The sequence below is a fragment of the Silurus aristotelis genome, assembly GCF_946808225.1.
Source record: "Silurus aristotelis genome assembly, chromosome: 12".
NCBI lineage: Eukaryota > Metazoa > Chordata > Actinopteri > Siluriformes > Siluridae > Silurus > Silurus aristotelis.
Genome location: NC_139585.1, coordinates 14827293 through 14849429, shown reverse-complemented (window position 1 = coordinate 14849429; position 22137 = coordinate 14827293). Strand labels below are relative to the sequence as shown.

The 22137-nt window shown below is 37.5% G+C and overlaps 1 protein-coding gene across 3 annotated transcripts; it reads left to right on the top strand.

Annotated features, from left to right (window-relative positions):
- Positions 1 to 7912: 7912 nt before the first annotated feature.
- entpd1 (ectonucleoside triphosphate diphosphohydrolase 1) lies at positions 7913 to 20225 on the top strand. 3 transcript variants are annotated; one of them, XM_083555968.1, is made up of 11 exons: positions 7913 to 7994; positions 8103 to 8770; positions 15335 to 15462; positions 15720 to 15837; positions 16036 to 16186; positions 17204 to 17363; positions 17673 to 17885; positions 17970 to 18224; positions 18321 to 18428; positions 18519 to 18656; positions 18805 to 20225. In XM_083555968.1, exons 2-11 carry the CDS (start codon positions 8755 to 8757, stop codon positions 19012 to 19014), a joined length of 1497 nt encoding a protein of 498 aa, XP_083412094.1. In that variant the 5' UTR covers positions 7913 to 7994; positions 8103 to 8754; the 3' UTR covers positions 19015 to 20225. The 3 variants fall into 3 exon arrangements, with proteins under 3 accessions (XP_083412094.1, XP_083412095.1, XP_083412096.1); XM_083555969.1 differs by having other exon boundaries at positions 7977 to 8770; XM_083555970.1 differs by lacking the exons at positions 7913 to 7994; positions 8103 to 8770 and adding an exon at positions 12875 to 12978.
- Positions 20226 to 22137: the final 1912 nt, after the last annotated feature.

Sequence of the window (22137 nt, the reverse complement as noted above, 5' to 3'; positions counted from 1 at the left end):
GGCATTGCAGCCATAAGTGAACTGGATTGCATGCATTACTTTTTGCCATATGTTGCTGCCTCTCTATGTGTAGCCTTGTTTTTATATGTTTGTGGGGGCCAAATGTCTCCACAAGGATTTTTAATAGGAATATTCAACATTATAGGGATGTTTGGCTGGCACTCATATGGAAAATGATGATGATGATGATGATGATTAATACCACTGATACTGACACTGACTACTACTACTAATAGTAATAATAATTATAATAATCTTCTTCTTCTTCTTCTTTCGGCTGCTCCCATTAGGGGTCGCCACAGCGGATCATCCGTCTCCATACCACCCTGTCCTCTATATCTGCCTCTTTTACACCAACTACCTGCATGTCTTCCCTCACCACATCCATGAACCTCCTCCTTGGCCTTCCTCTTTTCCTCCTACCTGGTGGCTCCATCTTCAGCATTTTTCTACCAATATAATTCATGTCCCTTCTCTGCACATGTCCAAACCATCTCAATCTCGCCTCCCTCACCTTGTCACCAAAACATCCTACATGTGCTGTCCCTCTAATAAACTCATTTCTAATCTTGTCCATCCTCGTCACTCCCAACGAAAACCTCAACATCTTCAGCTCTGCTACCTCCAGCTCCACCTCCTGTCTTTTACTCAATGCCACTGTCTCTAATCCATACAACATCGCAGGTCTCACCACAGTCCTATAAACTTTCCCTTTCATTCTTGCAGATACTCTTCTATCACAAATCACTCCTGTCACTCTTCTCCACCCACTCCACCCTGCCTGCACTCTTTTCTTTACTTCCCTAACACACTCTCCATTACTTTGCACTGTTGACCCCAGGTACCTGAACTCCTCCACCTTCTCCACCTCTTCTCCCTGCAACCGCATCACTCCACTGCCCTCCCTCTCATTCACACACATGTACTCTGTCTTACTCCTACTGACTTTCATTCCCCTTCTCTCCAGCGCATATCTCCACCTCTCCAGGCTCTTCTCAACCTGCTCTCTACTCTCACCACAAATCACAATATCATCTGCAAACATCATAGTCCAGGGAGACTCCTGTCTGACCTTGTCCGTCAACCTGTCCATCACCACTGCAAACAGGAAAGGGCTCAGGGCCGATCCTTGATGCAGTCCAACCTTCACCCTGAACCAGTCTGTCGTACCTACTGCACACTTTACTGCCATCACACTGTCCTCATACATGTCCTGCACCACCCTCACATACTTCTCTGACACACCTGACTTCCTCATACAATACCACAACTCCTCTCTCGGCACCCTGTCGTACGCTTTCTCTAAATCCACAAATACACAATGCAGCTCCTTCTGTCCTTCTCTATACTTCTCCATCAACATCCTTAAAGCAAATAAGGCATCTGTGGTGCTCTTCCTCGGCATGAAACCATACTGTTGCTCACAGATGGTCACCTCTTCTCTCAACCTGGCTTCCACTACTCTTTCCCATAACTTCATGGTGTGACTGATCAACTTAATTCCCCTGTAGTTACTGCAGGTCTGCACATCTCCCTTATGCTTAAAGATCGGTACCAGCACACTCCTTCTCCATTCCTCAGGCATCCTCTCCCCTTCCAGAATCCTGTTAAACAATCTGGTTAAAAACTCCACTGCCATCTCTCCTAAACATCTCCACGCTTCTACCGGTATGTCATCTGGTCCAACCGACTTTCCATTCTTCATCCTCTTAATCGCTGCTCTCACTTCCTCCTTACTAATCCTATCTCCATCCTGCTTCACTAACTCCACATCCTCCAACCTTCTCTCTCTCTGATTTTCCTCATTCATCAGCTGCTCAAAATACTCCCTCCATCTTCTCAACACACTCTCCTCACTAGTCAACACATTTCCCTCTCCATCCTTTATTGCTCTAACTTGCAGTACATCCTTCCCAGCTCGGTCCCTCTGCTTGGCCAATCGGTATAAATCCTTTTCTCCTTCCTTAGTGTCCAACCTCTTATACAGTTCCTCATATGCCTTTTCCTTGGCTTTCGCCACATCCCTTTTAACCTGCTGCCGCATCTCCTTGTACTCCTGCCTACTTTTCTCATCACTCTGTCGATCCCACTTCTGTTTTGCCAACCTCTTCCCCCTAATGCTCTCCTGCACTTCCTCATTCCACCACCACGTCTCCTTGTCTTGCTTTCTATTTCCAGATGTCACACCAAGTACTTTTCTAGCTGCCTCCCTCATCACTCCTGCAGTAGTTGCCCAATCATCCGGCACCTCTTCACCACCACCGAGCCCCTGTCTGACCTCTTCCCTGAACCTCACACTACACTCTTCCTCCTTCAGTTTCCACCATCTTATTCTTCTTTCAAACCTTACTTTCCTCCTCTTCTTCTTCGCCTCCAAAACCATCCTACAGACCACCATCCGATGCTGTCTAGCTACACTGTCCCCCGCCAACACCTTACAGTCTCCAATCTCCTTCAGGTTGCATCTCCTACACAGAAGATAATCCACCTGTGTGCACCTTCCTCCACTCTTATACGTCACCCTATGATCCTCCTTCTTCTTAAAATACGTGTTCACCACTGCCATTTCCATCCTTTTAGCAAAATCTACCACCATCTGCCCTTCCACATTCCTCTCCTTAAAACCATACCTACCCATCACCTCCTCATCACCTCTGTTCCCTTCACCTACATGCCCATTAAAGTCTGCCCCAATCACCAATCGTTCTTTCCTAGGTACACCATCTACCACTTCATCTAATTCACTCCAGAATCTTTCTTTCTCCTCCATCTCACAGCCAACTTGTGGAGCATAGGCACTGATGACATTTATCATCATCCCTTCAACTTCCACCTTCACGATTATCACCCTATCAGAAACTCTCTTCACCTCCACTACACTCTTACTGTACGCTTCCTTCAGAATCACCCCTACACCATTTCTCTTCCCATCCACACCATGATAAAACAGTTTAAACCCACCTCCAATGTTCCTGGCCTTACTCCCTTTCCACTTGGTCTCCTGAACACACAACACATCTACCTTTCTCCTCTCCATCATATCAGCTATCTCTCTCCCTTTACCCGTCATAGTACCAACATTTAAAGTACCAACCCGAACCTCTACTCTCCTACACTGCTCCTTTTCCTGCCGTCTCTGTAGACGCCTTCCTCCTCTCCTTCTCCTCCTTCGGCCAACAGTAGCCCAATTTCCACCGGTACCCTGTCGGCTAACGATACCTGTGGCGGTCGTTGTTAACCCGGGCCTCGACCGATCCGGTATGAAATTCTCATTTGTGATCCGCATATTTGATTTGGCACATGTTTTACGCTGGATGCCCTTCCTAACGCAACCCTCCCCATTTACCCGGGCTTGGGACCGGCACTAAGAGTACACTGGCTTGTGCCCCCCTAATGGCTGGGTTAGTAATAATAATTATAATAATAATAATAATAATAATAATAATAATAATAATAATAATCTTCTTCTTCTTCTTCTTCTTTCGGCTGCTCCCATTAGGGGTCGCCACAGCGGATCATCCGTCTCCATACCACCCTGTCCTCTACATCTGCCTCTTTCACACCAACTACCTGCATTTCTTCCCTCACCACATCCATGAACCTCCTCCTTGGTCTTCCTCTTTTCCTCCTTCCTAGTGGCTCCATCCTCAGCATTCTCCTACCAATATAATTCATGTCCCTCCTCTGCACATGTCCAAACCATCTCAATCTTGCCTCCCTCACCTTGTCACCAAAACATCCTACATGCGCTGTCCCTCTAATAAACTCATTTCTAATTTTGTCCATCCTCGTCACTCCCAACGAAAACCTCAACATCTTCAGCTCTGCTACCTCCAGCTCCACCTCCTGTCTTTTACTCAATGCCACTGTCTCTAATCCATACAACATCGCAGGTCTCACCACAGACCTATAAACTTTCCCTTTCACTCTTGCAGATACCCTACTATCACAAATCACTCCTGTCACTCTTCTCCACCCACTCCACCCTGCCTGCACTCTTTTCTTCACTTCTCTACTACACTCTCCATTACTTTGCACTGTTGACCCCAGGTACCTGAACTCCTCCACCTTTTCCAGCTCTTCTCCCTGCAACCGCACCACTCCACTGCCCTCCCTCTCATTCACACACATGTACTCTGTCTTACTCCTACTGACTTTCATTCCCCTTCTCTCCAGCGCATATCTCCACCTCTCCAGGCTCCTCTCAACCTGCTCCCTACTCTCACCACAAATCACAATATCAATTATAATAATAATAATGATGATGATAATTACTATAGCAACAACAAGAACAATACTACTACTACTACTACTACTACTACTAATAATAATAATAATAATAATAATAATAATAATAATACAAATTCTTACAAAAAAACTCCTGCCTGATCATATCAACTTAACTTACACTGTGAAGACTGTGTGAAATTTGTTTTAGAGTTCAGATATTAGATTAGCGGATAAAAACAATTAATGCCCCTCACCAGTGGAATTTTATGTAAATATATAAAGAAAAAAATCAGTATTTAATGTTCTGTAAAAGGAAATATATTCTGCAAATAATTCAAGATTTACTACATGAATTTGTTGAAAAAGATGTTTCAGGTTGGTTTCTTATGTGAAGTGCATGGATGGGTTCGTTGTTTTCAATAAACCATTCCATGGATTATTTAACACTTCCTCTCAAGACTCAACCAGAATAAGAGGGTCTCCTAAGGTACTAAAATATGCATCTCTGTGTGCATGTGTGTGTGTGTGTGTGTGTGTGTGTGTGTGTGTGTGTGTGTGTGTGTGTGTGTGTGTGTGTGTGTGTGTGTGTGTGTGTGTGTGTTTGAAGGAACAAACTGAATTGAGAGAGCTAGAAACCTTGGCAAGCTCTTCAAATGAACATTGAAAAGAAAATCTTTTAGTTACCCTAGATTACACTTACACATGTTATACTGTATTGACTTTGCACAAATTAGTTTATCATATAAAGTTGCTTTTTCAACCTTTATTCATCAAATCAGCTTATATTAAACATATCTGCAAGTTGAAAGATAACAGTTGTTATCGTCATTTTCTACATTAATCAAACTACACAACCACAGAGACCCTTCGGGCAATCAGGAGGCTCACCCAAAAAGAGCAAATAAAAAATATATATTGAGACCAAATGCTATTTTCTTCTTTGCCATAATCGGTATTTTAAGTAATAAAAAAAGGTTAGTAAGATTTGCATTTAATTTTTAATAATGATTTTATAACAATAGTTTTTTTTTAAAGATTTTTTGAGACCACAGCAATGACCCCCCTGCTGCACACAGTAAACAGTTTGTGTGGGTGGTATGGAGTGATGACTCTACTTGAAATTGACAGGGTGGCATTTAAAAAAGAAAATGTTGAACTGAAATAACATATTTACCAGAAGCAGGCACATTACAGCACAGAGAGTCTTGCATCAAAAGAATGACACAGGCAGTGACAGAGCGAATCAAACTTCCTTCTCAATAACAAAAGCTACAAACACATTGTGCATAGAAGACCTAAGGCAAGATTGCCTGGCAACCAGCGGAGGAATAAAAAAATAAAAATAGTGTGGCTAATATCCTTATACTTATCTTTATTGTATCTTTTTGTTAGGAATAATGCATTGTGTTTGATTAAAGCCCTGTTTTTTAGCCACATAGCCAATCAAGGTAAAATGTGTCTTATATATCTAAATCTGTATTGTTGTCTTCCTTTTGCTCACTTGCTCAGTTGAAAAACATTAGCTGCCATCAGTCAGTAAGCTTTTAGCAGGCATTAGCTGCCATGAAATTTGAATGGTTTTTCCATTTAACTGGTACCACTAATCAACCACTAGATTATATTTTTACACGAATGCTTGAAAATTGAGAAATACCTTTTGCAGCTATATTCTTTTTAAATATAGTTTATAAAAAGTGTAACAGATTACTTAAGAAGCATCTCTCATGGATTAAGAATTTCAGATTCCTCAGCTCAGTTATGATGAATTATCAAGTCTAGTAGGCTATTTTATTTAGCTATTAAAAATCTTATTAATAAAGTTGTGTGTAATAGCTGAGATGTTTTTTATATGTATTATGGATAAAACTATTAATTTAGTTGTATTTAGTTAGTAGTTGGTAGCAAGTAGTTGGTTGACACAAACAGAAACTTCCACAAAGTCAGTTTGTAATAATGGAAACGGAACTAAACAATTTTAGTAAGAGTACAATCATGACTGTTTCACCCCACAGTGAAGAGGCTTTTTATTACTGACTATAACTACCTGATAAACTTAGAATTAAATTAGCCATAAAATGATGTCATCCAGATTATTTGTGCTCAAAGAGAACAATATGTTTTACATTAATTATGTTTCTGTGATCCAAGCATGTTGTCCTATGCATGATGCATTGAATCATCATGCATCATGCATAGGACAACATGCTTATTTTAATTAAATAGGATAAATCTGTTCCCCTTTTGGAGTCCATATGTTTTCTCCAGAAGGAAGCTGGATGGAAATGAGTTTTATGAATTATGCATTTGGTGCCACAGAGGCACCAAGTGTGTTCTAACTATGTGAGGTCAATCATGCACCATTCTGTATGACCATGTCCTTTAACATAATTTCCTTGATTCCATGAATTCTTTTCATTCTAAAAATACCACAACACATCTATGTAGGCCTCTGTTCCAGAGTTCTCAGATGAACATACAAATATTATACTGTTTCATTCACATTATAGAAGTAAAACAATTTTAAGTCAAAGACTATGCTTCAGAGTAACAAAATTGTTAATGATTACATTTCAGCTCCAAATTCACATCTTTTACAGCTGCATTTTACATTCCCAACAGTGTTTTTTTTTAATAAAAAAGAGTACTCTCTGTCATTTACTCACTTAAAATTTGTACTTTATCTACTATCTTGATCAGGGTTGCATTTATATGTAGCCAATCCCTGGAACACTGAGCATTAGGAGAGAATACTCTACACAAATAGACCAAAGAGGGAAAGCCGATCTGTTTTAGTGTCTCATGTACAACATTTACTGTTGGGGGAATACAAAAACTGCATTTAGACAGTAACCTGAGCTCAGTATTGTTTATATGTCACACCTTTTACCATCACTTACATTATAGCACCTACAAGTGTAATTAGTTTCTGCACCAGACTGCCTCTCTCTCTCTCTCTCTCTCTCTCTCTCTCTCTCTCTCTCTCTCTCTCTCTCTCTCTCTCTCTCTCTCTCTCTCTCTCTCTCTCTCTCTTAATTAATTAAACTCTTGTTAACAAGAAACTGTGAAATGCAAATTCTTTTGTCCTGCAGATTTTCTTTCCTGGAAACTTAATAAACAAAGACAACAACTGACAAAGTGTTGACATAATCAATAAATGCTAAATAAACATCTAATAGAAAAGCATTAAACTGTTGTTAAAGAACATCAGATTTTTTAAAGGTCTATTACAAGCTATAGATTATGTAATGTATCCACCATTACTGAAAATAAATGCATAACTTTCTGATTCAAGATTTAAAACATGCAGTGGTATAAAAAATATAAAATATAAATACAAGTATAAAAATGAATAATTGTTACTTGTTATTTGTAATAATGAAGGAATTAAATATTTTTTTGTTTACTTTCCTTTTCCCATAAAGTATACATACTTTAGCACGCGGCTGTAAGTAAGCTAAGATATTTTTTATTTTTTGTCTTGTGGATGTGGATAAATCAGTACCTTAAAGTATGAAACGACATTATTCTGTAGTGTTGCAAACAATGAAACTATTCTTTCCTGTTTCATGTTTCCCTTTTTTTTTTTAAACTGCACATTGTTTTCTACTTTATAGGGGAACTAAAAAATGCTGATTTAAACAAATGCACTTTCTATCCTTGAAAACTTGTTCCGTTTCACTCTGTTTGCAAAATGCTGTTAATGAGTCCTAAACATAAACACGAGCAGATTGCTATGGATATGACCCACAGGAGTAGAAAGATAAGTTACACAAACTTCTCCCATTTTTATAGGTTAAATATGCTTTTTAGAACATGTTTGCTCCATAGACTATCTAGTGTCAGCACTCATTGTATCTTCTCTTTTCCCTTAGGACATTACCCACAATGAAAGCAGAAAAACAAAATACATGTACAATGGCTGTAATGTAATCTTGGAGACAGATTTTTACAACAGTGTTAAATATTTTAGCATAGGTTTTAATGTATTTCCTGTGAAAAAAAACAAACAAACATGCTTGCTTTGTGATTGATGAAAGCTTGGCTCAGAAGCCAGATCTGGAACAAAGGAAATTGTGGTGAAACAATACCAGCTAGTGTGAAAGAGAGTGTGCATTATGAATTGAGGCTAAGGGAACCAAATTGTCTTCCTTCTACAGTTCTGATAATCTGTCTTTACTTTTCTTTTCAAATTGTCTCCCCTTTCCTTTTTCAGTGCACACGCTCACCCCCACACACACATTATTTAGACACACATACAAACGCTCCATTCTAAGCTAGACTTTATAGAGAACACAGAAAGATAGTGAGTAGGGGCTTGTGAAAGTGAGATTGAGGAAAGGGAGGGAGAAAGCTGGAGGAAATCCCGCCTACTCCAACCCTCTTACAAAGGACATCAAGAATGGAAAAGACCTGCTGAGGAATACAAGCCAACAACCTAGATAACAGAGGGAGACCCAGAACGGGACCGAGAGAGGGAGAACGAAGAGAGGAAGTGAGAAACTTTTTTAAAAAAGGGTTGCACAAATGGATGAACAGCAAGGTAAAGCATGCACATCCTTTTTTCATACACACTTTCTTGCATGTGTGTAATGTGGCTGGTAAAATGTAATCAAGATTAGTTGGGAAAAGGCCACAAAAAGCTGGAGGTTAAGTTGAGGTTTTCATGCTTTGATTGCATCCAGATGGCTTTTAAATGTTTTTTCCTGTTCTGGAAAAAAAGACTTGGTCATGTCATAACTTCTTAAGCCTTTATATCTAAGGTAAAGATAGTACTTTTTGCTTTTTGTACAGGATGTGATTTGTTCAGTATAAACTACTGTCTAGGAATTTGCTAAATATAGGAATTGGACAAGTTTTGGACGTACGATACTGTATATAAAATATACACTGCTTATTTAACAAAAAGATCTCTAATAGCCATTTAAAGTTTGTATCTGACCAAGGAAACATTAGCACAATATACTCAGGCTGTATCAGACAACCTGCAAGTCTGTGAGAAAATATTCTGTACTACTGGAAGCTACTGGAATGTTTGCACCCGGCATTAACGCATTAGGGAGTCTCAAAGACACTGATGTACATCACTGGATGCTTAATTTAATACTGTCCTTCCATTAAAGTCAGATGAGCAGGTAATGGAGGATATTGAGCTCCTGAAAAGGAATACACAATACACTGAATGGGCCTCTAATGTCTCCATACTTGGCTGCTGGGCTCTGTCCAAACAATTGTAGCTGACAAGGAGTCTGGGAGGAAGGGGTGGGGAGGTTGCTTTATTGCTGCAAAGTCTGAGACAATATCTGTATGGGTCTGAGGGGAGAATAAGGGAATAGACTGTTATGTAACTTAGAGGTTCACTCTGCTATTGCAATCAGGCCTGGAAACCAAGCTATCTCACATTAGAAGAGACAATGCTGGCAATGCATCCAATCAAAGTCCGTAGTTAAATTAAAACAGTTGAAATGAGGATTCTAACTGCCCTTAACCTAAAATAGAATATGTAAAATGTTTGGGAATGTATTTACCATTCTCATGTTACAGAAGGTTCAGAATAGAGCTAGCCACCGCCCAGGGTCTATCAATAAGCCCCTTATTTTACTGCTCTGGGGAAAACTACACTTCCGGGCCCTGTTCAGTGGGCTTCCCTTATTATTCCAGTCATGTGTCAATTGAGGAAGTTGCCCAAGAGGGGCCCAAGTGATTCCCTATCGTCGTTATTTATGACATGCAAGGCTTCCCTGCAAGCGAGGAAATTATTACAGTCAAACAAAGGTCATATACAACAAAATGATCAGTGATCAAAATGTATAAAATACCAGTGAAAATGTAACAAAAAATAAATGAATGTATTATGAATAAATGAACTGAGTTTGTATAAATATCTCAACATTTAAACCAGTTCATTTCAGTATTATATGCAACAGTAGCTCATAATGCATAGCAACATTTTGAAGTAACAAGTAAGAAGTTACAGGTTACTGTGTATGTGCCAGCGCTATAGGTGTGAGTGAGACTGAAACAAAAAAATTATTTAGTGTGACATTTTAGGTCTAGGTTGGAAAAAACTGTTGCTCTCAAGTGCAGAAGTGATGCATTTGCTGTTAGACATTTAAAAACTGTCTATGTGCATAAAAGCTTCACAGCAGCTTGCCATCAATCACAACTAAATCACATAACAATGAAGTTGCCTACAACCATATAATGTATGCTTAGACATAAGAAAAAAAACTAGCAATGACTACAAATGAATTAAAAAATTGTTTCCTGTTTAGCTCATTCATATGTATTGGGATACTGTTAATGGCTACATTTTGGTAATAGCGTACTCAGAATAGCAGCATTTGGAGAAATCCAGAAATTAGAATGAGCATGTCTTTAGTAACTATGCCTTTTTGCCTATGCCTACACATATAAAGGAAGTATCAAAATCACAGGCTATTTATTAATAGAAACGGTTGTAATTCCTAAAAAAAAAAATCATTCCATAGAAATGCTGTGAGTGAAGACTGACGAAATTGTGATTGTAGTGCTCCCCACCCAGAGCTTCCTAAAAAGGAAGTGTTTGTGGTGAGTAATCCTTATCCTGGCATTAAATGATAAGACAAATTAAGGAGTACCCCTGCAGTGAAGTGAGGCATTGTTAGCTGTTTGAAAGAAATTTAACATATCAATCCTGTATTGATCCTATTAGTTTTAAACACTGTAGTATTGTTGCATGGATCACATTATCATTGATGGGGTTATCACCAGTGAGCTATTCCAAATTCTGAAAGCTCGGAATATCACAAGCATAGGAGCTTATTTTTTACCAACCTGTTGGCATGTTCTTTTTAGCCAAAGGCATTGGTTCATTTTAGATAAAGATTTAAATGGAATGCACCAAAAAGTTAAGTTGTTGAGACAAGACCATTGTGCTTTGATGACATCATGGAAAAGTGGAAGGGGGGTTGTTTTGCATGAGTAGCTCTGTCTTGCAGCTATTAGTCATTTCAAAGCCAGACCACACAGTACAGACGTGCTGATTTCCTCTAACACCACACCAGTTACTCAACTGACATTCTGTATCAGAGTGGGCATTACTCATGTTTCAAAAAATACACCTAGACCTACCGTAAATGAAATTAACCTAAAGCAAAAATTTGTGAGTATTCTTGTGATTGAATGGTTAACAGAGGTGTGACAGAATAAAGAGCCAGAAAAGATGTCTAATATAGCAGTCTTAATAAATTTTTTTCAAAAATATCAGCCACTAGAACTAATTTTGTTTAATTAGAAAGGAATTGTATTTATCTCATTTTAATTTTGTCCAGATCTACATCTATAGCATTTCTGCACAACAATAAATTGATAAAATAAAAAATGCGACCATATGTAGTCACACGTGGGTTTCCCATGCAGACCACCCAACCATGCACTGCAAAAGTTTTGACTTTTGAACTGTAAGCACAACTCTTGCTTGCAACTCTTAATAGATGAAAGATTGTTAGTCAGTCTTATTATATTTTATTTCTTCTACAGACTCAGCTTTGCATTATTTTAAATGTGACTAAAAACTTCCTTAAAGAGTGAATGTGTCACTCTGACTAGGTATGACAACAAGAACTTGACATCTGGCATACATCCTCCTCACTGCTGACATCACTTATGCACAAACCATTGCTGGCAGACAATGTGGTGAATTATAAACATTTCTTCTAACAGTGCATTTTTAAGAGGGGTTTTAGTTCCATCTCAGGTTTAAAACCTTTCTTTTAAAATGTCTAAGATTATTTAAAACTCATTTGATTACCCTAACCCTAACCCTAATCCTAACCCTAACCCCAATACATCAGATTGTAGCCTTATCTTATAATGAAAATGCATAACTCACTGCAGTGGAAAGAGCAGTTTGGTTATTAAGATGAGGTTTTGTGGCTAAAAAAAAACTGACACGTCTAACAAGTGCAGACTAAAGCAGATAATTCAGGGTTTGGTCAGTCTGATATGTAGATGACTGTGCTGGCTCAAGACCTTATGTTTGGTTAAAGGTATATTCAGAAACATGCAATGTCATCAATATAATTATCATGTCATTTTAAAATATGGTTTAACCTTGATCCTTGATTTATTATAACTTACTTTTAAATATCTATGAAGTTCCTCTAGAGCAGTAATTCTCACATAAATAAAATGTGACTCTCCAAATTGTTAGTCTAGATTAACCTTTTCCAAAATAATTTTTTTCTTTATAATATGGCAAGAGCCATTTATCATAACAGTGTTATGTCCAGAGTTAGCTTTCATTTGTCAAAACATGGAGCATGAAAAATGTCCACATCCATTTTAGTTAGAATGTTATTGTTATACAAACCAAACTGTTAGTGCAATGCTAAAACTGTCCAATTTTCAGTAATCATCCTTAAGGAACTAAGATTTATTGATAATAGAGCCCCTTAACTGTAATCCTACTCAACTACAGAAGGTATAAAACAGGATCTACTGTTATTTACTGTGGACTTTTGACACAGTTCTTCTACACTCAATGGATTGCACTACCTCAGCCAAATGAGGATAAGTACAGACAAGCCTTACCAATGATACACATTTCAGGCTATGACAGCTTCAATCCTAGACACCCAGGCTACATTTTAAGACAACATAGTGTGGATAGCAAAATTCATAGGAAGTACAAAAGTAAATTCCTTTTAACGTACAGAAAACTTTCAGAGGATGAATAGCTCATTAGGGACATAAGACTAACTACTCAGGGTGAGTGTTTCCTCACTGTTATAATACAGCTGTAACACATTTTTTACTTTGATATTTCAAACATTATGTATGCATGCCTATTTGTTTTTGGTTTCTCCATAGTAGTGGTTTTCATTTCCTGGATAAATTAAAGCAGATAAACACAAAGCAGGAAACTGTATTGTTACTGGCAATGGAGTCTCCAGGAAATTAATGTTTTCTTAACACAGTGCTCTATGATATAATTGTAGGAAATTAGTTTAACTAAACATTCCCAGAGAAGCAAATCTAAATATATATACAGTTGTAATAAATACCTTTTGAATATTGATTAGCTGAGCCTTGTAAAAAAGCCATGTTAAAATCCTTATATTCAAAAACTGATTTCTTTCTTTCTTTCTTTCTTTCTTTCTTTCTTTCTTTCTTTCTTTCTTTCTTTCTTTCTTTCTTTCTTTCTTTCTTTCTTTCTTTCTTACTTTCTTTCTTTCTTTCTTTCTTTCTTTCTTTGCTTTGACTTTAGCCAACAGCAAAAAGTGGTATGCATGTGGTCTGACACAAATCAGTTGAGAAGAAAAAATTAATCAGACGGCTGTGTGACAGCAGTATATGCAGGAAATACTGTATCATACAACTTCGTATAATTTCAGCTTAAAGAAACATGGAACATGATAAACTGCTGAACAGCATTGATAGTGATATAGCAATAGAGCCAAAAGCTAAGATATAGTTGTTTTATTAGAAAGATGCACCCACAGTCATAACACACAATTCATGTTCTGTTTCTGTGATGGGGCTATATCTATTTAGCTGACAGAAAAAATACATAGTTGGTGTTGTATACATATAAAACATGTTTTATACATTGTCATATAGGTCAAGATTAGCCTCCCTGATTAGTGCCCTGAGAGCAACTAATCTGATTGTGTATTTAACAACTTATATAGATTAACTAAAAATATTTTTTATTCATGTTTATGCTATTGCAGACATTATATAATTCAGTAGAAATTAATTTTATCAAGGGGGATCAATAGGTGTCCTCCATCTGGGGTGCTAAAACAGTTTACTTTAATATGCTTAGAATATTTTAAAGAATATTTCAGGAGGTTACTATAACTGAATTGTGTTAAAATCTATGGGGTTGTCACTGCTTTGTGTGAGTCTACTCAGTGTTTTAGGCAGAAACCCAGCTTACTGTGCTTGTTTAATAATTGTATGTATGTGTCTGTGCTACACTTAAAGCTAGGGGACACATCTACAATGCTGGTTGAAATCTTATTATGGCAAATAGTTCTAGCAATGTCAACGATTTAGACTGAGATTAATGGCTCTTTTATGCATTTGTTTTGTGTATTTCCATAGTCAATGCCTATTTCTTCCTAACAGGCTTTGTTCCTACTATATTTCTCTCCAGGTATTGAATGTAAAACATTACATATGTTGAGGTAATTTTTACAAAAGTAACCATTCCATGCACCGGTGACCTTGATGTATGGAGGGTTTTTGTGGTAGACTTATGGTGAACTTAGCATGAACTGGTGGTAAATTAAATGATCAGATGAGGGAGGTCTGAGTAATATGAGCAATTAGGGATCTTTTTATTAAATTATATCCAACAGAATGACTTAAGCTCTATTAATGCATTTTGAAAAGCTTGTACTGCTATAACACATTGTATAATGCTGATCCTAATATTTAGTAACTACAAATTCTGCAGTAATTGGAACTGCATGACTAACATCATTCTAAGATTAAGTGTATATACTTAAGTGAGTAAACTTGAGGAGAGTTAGTGAGTAATCCTAAGAAGCAAAAAGATTTTGTCTACTTTAGCTGTTAAAATGCCTTGAGCTGCTAATAGACCAACACATCTGAAGAAGGATCATTAAAAACATCTTAATAGTCCAGCAAAAAAAAAAAAAAAAAAAAAACTTATGCTAACTACAATTTCCACTTTATCATACACACGTAGCTTTTAGTGTAAGCAGTGTTATCTTTTATAATTATCTGGCTGTGAAAAATCAAAGCCACAGCATCAAAGGCAGAGCACGACTCTTCAACTCCTTGTCTAAACAGTGGACAGCAGTAGGATCTGATACTGAGTAGACATTGTAAACAGTGTTAATTCATTCCTTCTATGATTTTCCACAAAGCTCACGGTCCAGGTGTCTCTTTTCCCTACTATTCTGTCTAAACAGTGAATTGTTTTAGCATTACTTCAGCATGATAGAAATTATCCATTTATATTTCATACAAAATAGAAAAAAGGAAATAGCATTTATCTATCTAAAGTTTGCATAATGTGTAAACCATCATATGGGTTTGCACTATTTGAATTTTAAACAGTTGACATTAATCCCTCTCTTCTCTTCTCTAGAAATTAAAGTGAAGAATCCTTGGCACAGGAGCCAGATCTTCATAGTCACAGCCATCATTGCAGTGGGAATCATCATAATGGTATCCATTGGAGTAGTACAAAACAAACCTTTACATCAGAAATACAAGGTATGGAAGCTACTATTCACCTGTAGGATGTCAATTATTCAAACATTATTTAGATAAAAATTGACAGAGCATAATTATGACAGAACTCCAGCATGAACATAATCATATATATAATTTAGATTATTTTAAATGTTTACATTTTGCTTATATTACCATGACTGATTAATAGTAAAAGAACATTCAAGGAGCTACAGTTTGACTGTGATTTGTAATTGCAGTTTAAGGTTGTGATGTATAATAATACCTGTCTTTCACAGTATGGGATAGTCCTTGATGCAGGGTCTTCTCATACATCTGTTTATGTCTATGAGTGGCCAGCTGAGAAAGAGAACAACACTGGCATGGTTCAGCAGAAACATGCATGCAATGTAAAAGGTAAAAGAGAACACTATATTTATTGGCAGGGTCCAAGGGAATGGTCTTCCATCTAACTTAAAAGGTTACATTCCCCATAATCAAATCCTACCATTCACATTGTTACAATTCTCTTTTCCATAGCAAAACTGCTCTCTGTCAGAATTTGAATAAATAACTCTTTTCTCTCTTCTTTGCAACTGACACTATTTTTAAAAGGCAAAGGGATCTCCAGTTACTCAGGGACTCCAGATAAAGCTGGTGTGTCATTGAAGGAGTGTATGGATGAGGCTAAAATGACCATACCTAAACACAGACACCATGAAACACCGGTATATCTGGGAGCCACAGCAGGCATGAGACTACTCAAGTAAATGCAGCTTAAATTTTTACTATTTTTTAATAGAATTTGTATGTGAAGTAGCTATAGATAAAAGAGACACATATGAATAATTCCATTTGATGATCTTTGGCAGATAAACTACTATTGGTGAAAATTAAGTTTGTTGTTACAGTTTGTTGTTCTAGTCTGACTGTTGTGTCTCTTAAATAAAATACATTTAAATATTTACCTTATATAATATTCCTTAAATAATATAATAACCATATATCATAAAAAAAACACCGCACATCAACTATCTTTCATTCAGAGAAAATAAATAGACATGTCTCAAGGCCTGTATATCTAGACATTGATTTAGCATATTTTTTAACAGAATCCCATGGTGTACAAGATATGTTCCTGCTTTGACAACCAACCCATGTGACAGCCAAACCCATTCAACACATTATTTCTAATATGCTATTGACACAATTCATGATGTTTTAGAATTTTATACCAGCACAATGAATTTTTAATTATTAATGATTGTGAGGTTACAAGATAGAATGTCAGCTTTTATTCAAAATAATTTTTTATTTACTCAAGGCGTGTGTAATTCAAGTGAAACTAGTTTACTTGTTCAACAATTGGTCATGTGTTTGTCATTGCCAATAGCAGAGTGAATGCTTAAATGTGCAAAGGTTTTTGCAGGGTAACATACGCTGTAGACCTTAGTGGCCGGTCCCACAAACAAGCTGTGATGGCAACAATGGGACCTTTCAAGGCCAAAAGATGAGTCAATTGACTAACTTAATTGTGAAATTATGTAATTAGTAACTGACATAGGCCAGCAAGATTCCCAGTGTCTTTTAGTAGTAGTATTTTTTAGTTCTTTGGTTCCCCATAGACTATTGGTAAAATATTTATAACCCTTATATACATATATAAAACCTTAAGATCAAATCCACTGTGCTGGATTACAGTGCAAAACAGAAGAATGTAATTGTATATAGTCTATTGACCTATTGACAAATAATTATAGATAACACAGTGTGTCTTGTAAAGGATGGATGATGACACTGCCTCTGAAAAAGTGTTGAAGTCTGTGGAGAATTTTCTTCAGACTTACCCATTTTCCTACCGGGGAGCTCGTGTTATTACTGGACAAGAAGAGGGAGCTTTTGGCTGGATCACTGTCAACTACCTGAGTAATAACTTCAGGAAGGTAGAGCAGATATTCCTGTGTTTTTTGGTGCCTAGTCAACATGAATGTAGCTTATGGACTGCAACAATATGTGCTCACTTTTATTTGATAATAACGCCTAAAATTAGTCAATAGTGTATTTGTGCAACAGTTTTAATTAGTCAATTAGTTGGTTTAACAGGACCGATTATTGCTAAACAAAGTATAAATAAACCACTAAAGGGTTGTTGTTTATTACATGTACACTTTAAACCAGAGTACATTTGATTAGTATTATGATGATGTTTCTATATTTATGGTAAAGTGTTTTTTATGTGTGTTAATGTTTAGGCTTCACGGACTATGGGAGCTCTTGACCTAGGTGGAGCTTCCACTCAAATCACCTTTGTGTCTGGGCAGAACCTGGAGTCTCCAGACAATTCCATTGATTTCCGGCTGTATGGAAATGATTATCATCTTTATACCCACAGTTTTCTTTGTTATGGAAAGGACCAAGGGCTAAAGCTTTTTATAAAACAGCAAATACAATCAAAAGATGATATGGTGAGATATCTGATAGAAAAAAAAAAGAACAATACATATTAAACCAATTTGATAATACTGAATTTTCATTTGTTCTTTTTTAAGACAGATAACATAATTCTGGAGGACCCTTGTTTCAATCCTGGCTATCGTGTCATTAAGAGCTTACAGAGTGTCTTTGACAGCCCCTGTACCAAAGTTAACGGTCCTCGGATAGAAAATAATTTTACCCATATTGGCATTGGAAATTGGCATAAATGCCACGAAGCAGTTCAGATGGTGTTTAATAATACTTACTGTCATTATTCAAGATGTTCCTTTAATAATGTCTTCCAGCCTACTGTGGCAGGACAATTTGGGGTAAGGACATGGGCATTGGGGGAAAATGGGCACTTGCCTTATTTTATTTGCATAAAATAAATTCTGTGAAAAATAACTGACATATTTGTCTTTCAGGCATTTTCTGCTTACTTCTTTGTGATGAACTTTTTAAATCTGACCACTTGCAGCTTAGATGACGCTAAACAAAAAATGGCTGATTACTGCACCACTAACTGGAACATTGTGAGACCTTTTTTCCCCAGCTCCAAAAGCATAATCTGTTTATTTTAACATTAAATATATTCTCATATTGAACTTGGTCTACTGTTACAGTTAAAACGAAAACACCCTAATGTGAAGGAAAAGTATCTTGGAGAATATTGCTTCTCAGGTACTTATATCCTGACTTTGCTGGAAAATGGATACAACTTTACTTCTGACAACTGGAAAAACATTGACTTCATCAAGAAGGTATGCAAATATCATGAATTTTGTTTTTTACCTATTTGCTTGAAATAATTATAGATTGGGTTTAACTTTCTATATCACAAATCGTTGCTTTTGGCTGTCAGTTTCTGTATTAATGTGTTTCTGTGATAATGTTTTGTGCCTTATGTAGATTGGAGACAGTGAAGCTGGCTGGACACTAGGTTACATGCTAAACCTGACAAACATGATACCTGCTGAAGCTCCAGACACTCCACTCCTGCCTTATGGGGGCTATGTCACACTCATGTTTTTCCTCTCTCTCCTGATTTTTGTCTGTTTTATAATTGGTTATATATTCTTTAGACGAAAATCTGGCCCAGCCCATAAAGAAATTATTTAGACTTTAACAGGCACTGACATTCTACTGTCTGTTCTTACAGAAAAATATTTCTGAAGAATGCAACCTATGCGACTGAAAACCACTTTTAAAGCTCCTTTCAAGAGTTTTAATTTCTGTGATTTAATAATAGGTCAGTTTAAGATAACAGAGACTTTATACCTCATGTGAAGGAGAAAAAAGCAAAAATCCAGGATTTAAAACCTTTTACATTAGAGGACATCATAAATGTTCATGTTTATAGACTTTAAAGGCTGATCAAAAAAATCTCAGGAGTAAAGATTTAAACTGAAAAGGCTGTAGGTTTCTTCTAAAAGAAAATATGCACAGATATATGTATATTGTGTGCTTTCAATCCTTATGAAGAACCCATATTAATCCTTGCACATACAAAAATATTTTATTCAAAATGCAATATAACTGCCTTACGGGAAATGGCAGGTGTAGCAGTGTAGCCTTATGTCTATGTTATGGCCATATATAATGCACTTAAGTCTGACTAGTTATAGTATTAATTCATTATGATGTTTTTGAAAGCACAACTGTGTTTCTTTTACTGAAAACAAAAGTTTTAGATCTGTTTCATTTTTGTGATTTTTTATCCAAATATATTGTGTTTATACTGTGTATTAAATATAATGATGATAAATGTTCAAAACAAGACTTAAAACTGTTTGGTCAAATGACGGCACATTCATTTAAGGGCACTGTGTACTGTCTAATGCAATGTTATTGATGTGACATGCATGCTAGAGACCAAATATCTGGAAGCCAGCAAGTGATTCTCAAGCTACAGGTGTGTTTTTTAATTAGTTAACAACAAAAAACAACAAATGGCATATTTATTGAGCTCTAATTTAACCAAAGATTTTGGTTTGCAGCAATGTACTCTCATTCTATGGTGGTTGTTGCCAATAGTTCCTTAGAGTCACCAGATCATAGTAATGAAAAACATCTTGTTCTGCATTATATCCACCGACATTTAATCACATTTTGTTAAATAATAATGATAAAAAATGAGTGGTTCTTCCAAACATTTGGCTTTTAGTGTACATGTAATATATTGCATACAAGTGGCATATAGTGTTTAATAAATGGGGGACAAAATGCAAAGAATGTTAATTTAGTGGTGTCTCACCAAAAAAAGCTTTAATGTGCCTCTACATAGATGGCTTTGGAAGTGTATCCAAGAGATAAACACTGCTGAACCTCAATTATTGCCTCATTCAGTGTTTTAATACTTATCAAGCCATTCCGTCTTCATCTATTTCTTTTTCTTCTTCTTTCGGCTTCTCCCGTTAGGGGTCGCCACAGCGGATCATCCGTCTTCATACCACCCTGTCCTCCTTCAAACCAACTACCTGCAGGTCTTCTCTCACCAAATCCATAAACCTCCTCCATGGTCTTTCTCTTTTCCTCCTGCCTGGTGGTTTCATCCTCAGCATTCTTCTACTGAAATACCCCATGTCCCTCCTCTGCACATGTCCAAACCATCTCAATCAAACCTCCCTCACCTTGTCTCCAAAACGACCTACATGCGCTGTCCCACTAATAAACTTATTTCTAATCCTGTCCATGCTAGTCACTCCCAATAAAAACCATAACATCTTCAGCTCTGCTACCTCCAGCTCCCCCTCCTGTCTTCTAGTCAATACCATTGTCTCTAAACCATACAACCTAGCAGGTCTCACCACAGTCCTATAAACTTTCCCTTTCACTCTTGCAGATACCCTTCTATCACAAATCACTCCTGCCACTCTTCTCCACTCACTCCACCCTGCCTGCACTCTTTTCACTTCTCTAACACACTCTCCATTACTTTTCACTGTTGGTACCTGAACTCTTCCACCTTCTCCACCTCTTCTCTCTGCAACCGCACCACTCCACTGACTCCCTCTCATTCACACACATGTACTCTGTCTTACTCTACTGACTTCATTCCTCTTCTCTTCAGCATGTACCTCCACCTCTCCAGGCTCTTCTCAACCTGCTCCCTACTCTCACCACAAAAAACAATATCATTCGCAAACATTATAGTCCATGGAGACTTCTGTCTGACCTCGTCTGTCAACCTATCCATCACAACTGCAAACAGGAAAGGGCTTAGAGCCGATCCTTGATGCAATCCCAACTCCACCTTGAACCAGTCCGTCGTTCCTACTGCACACTTCACTGCTGTCACACTGTCCTCATACATGTCCTGCACCACATTCACATTCTGCTACACCAGACATCTTCATACAATACCACAACTACAGTGCCTTGCGTTTTTCCTATTTTGTTGTCTTACAACCTGGAATTAAAATGGATTTTTTGGGGGTTTGTATCATTTGATTTACACAACATGCCTACCACTTTGAAGATGCAAAATATTTTTTATTGTGAAACAAACAAGAAATAAGACAAAACACCAGAAAACTTCAACAAGTCAATACTTTGTAGAGCCACCTTTTGCAGCAATTACAGCTGCAAGTCTCTTGGGGTATGTATCTATAAGCTTGGCACATCTAGCCACTGGGATTTTTGTCCATTCTTCAAGGCAAAACTGCTCCAGCTCCTTCAAGTTGGATGGGTTCCGCTGGTGTACAGCAATCTTTAAGTCATACCACAGATTCTCAATTGGATTGAGGTCTGGGCTTTGACTAGGCCATTCCAAGACATTTAAATGTTTCCCCTTAAACTACTCCAGTGTTGCTTTAGCAGTATGCTTAGGGTCATTGTCCTGCTGGAAGGTGAAGCTCCGTCCCAGTCTCAAATCTCTGGAAGACTGAAACAGGTTTCCCTCAAGAATTTCCCTGTATTTATCGCCATCCATCATTCCTTCAATTCTGACCAGTTTCCCAGTCTCTGCTGATAAAAAACTTCCCCACAGCATGATGCTGCCACCACCATGCTTCACTGTGGGGATGGTGTTCTCGGGGTGATGAGAGGTGTTGGGTTTGCGCCAGACATACAGTTTTCTTGATGGGCAAAAAGCCCAATTTTAGTCTCATCCAACCAGAGTACCTTCTCCCACATGCCTTTTGGCGAACACCAAACGTGTTTGCTAATTTTTTTCTTTAAGCAATGGCTTTTTTCTGGCCACTCTTCCATAAGGCCCAGCTCTGTGGAGTGTACAGCTTAAAG

Excerpts from the sequence above, each read along its gene's own strand:
- entpd1 (XM_083555968.1), top strand. Across the intron at positions 17,886-17,969 it reads TACAATCAAAAGATGATATG|ACAGATAACATAATTCTGGA; the intron begins GTGAGATATCTG and ends TTCTTTTTTAAG. Across the intron at positions 18,657-18,804 it reads ACATTGACTTCATCAAGAAG|ATTGGAGACAGTGAAGCTGG; the intron begins GTATGCAAATAT and ends TGCCTTATGTAG.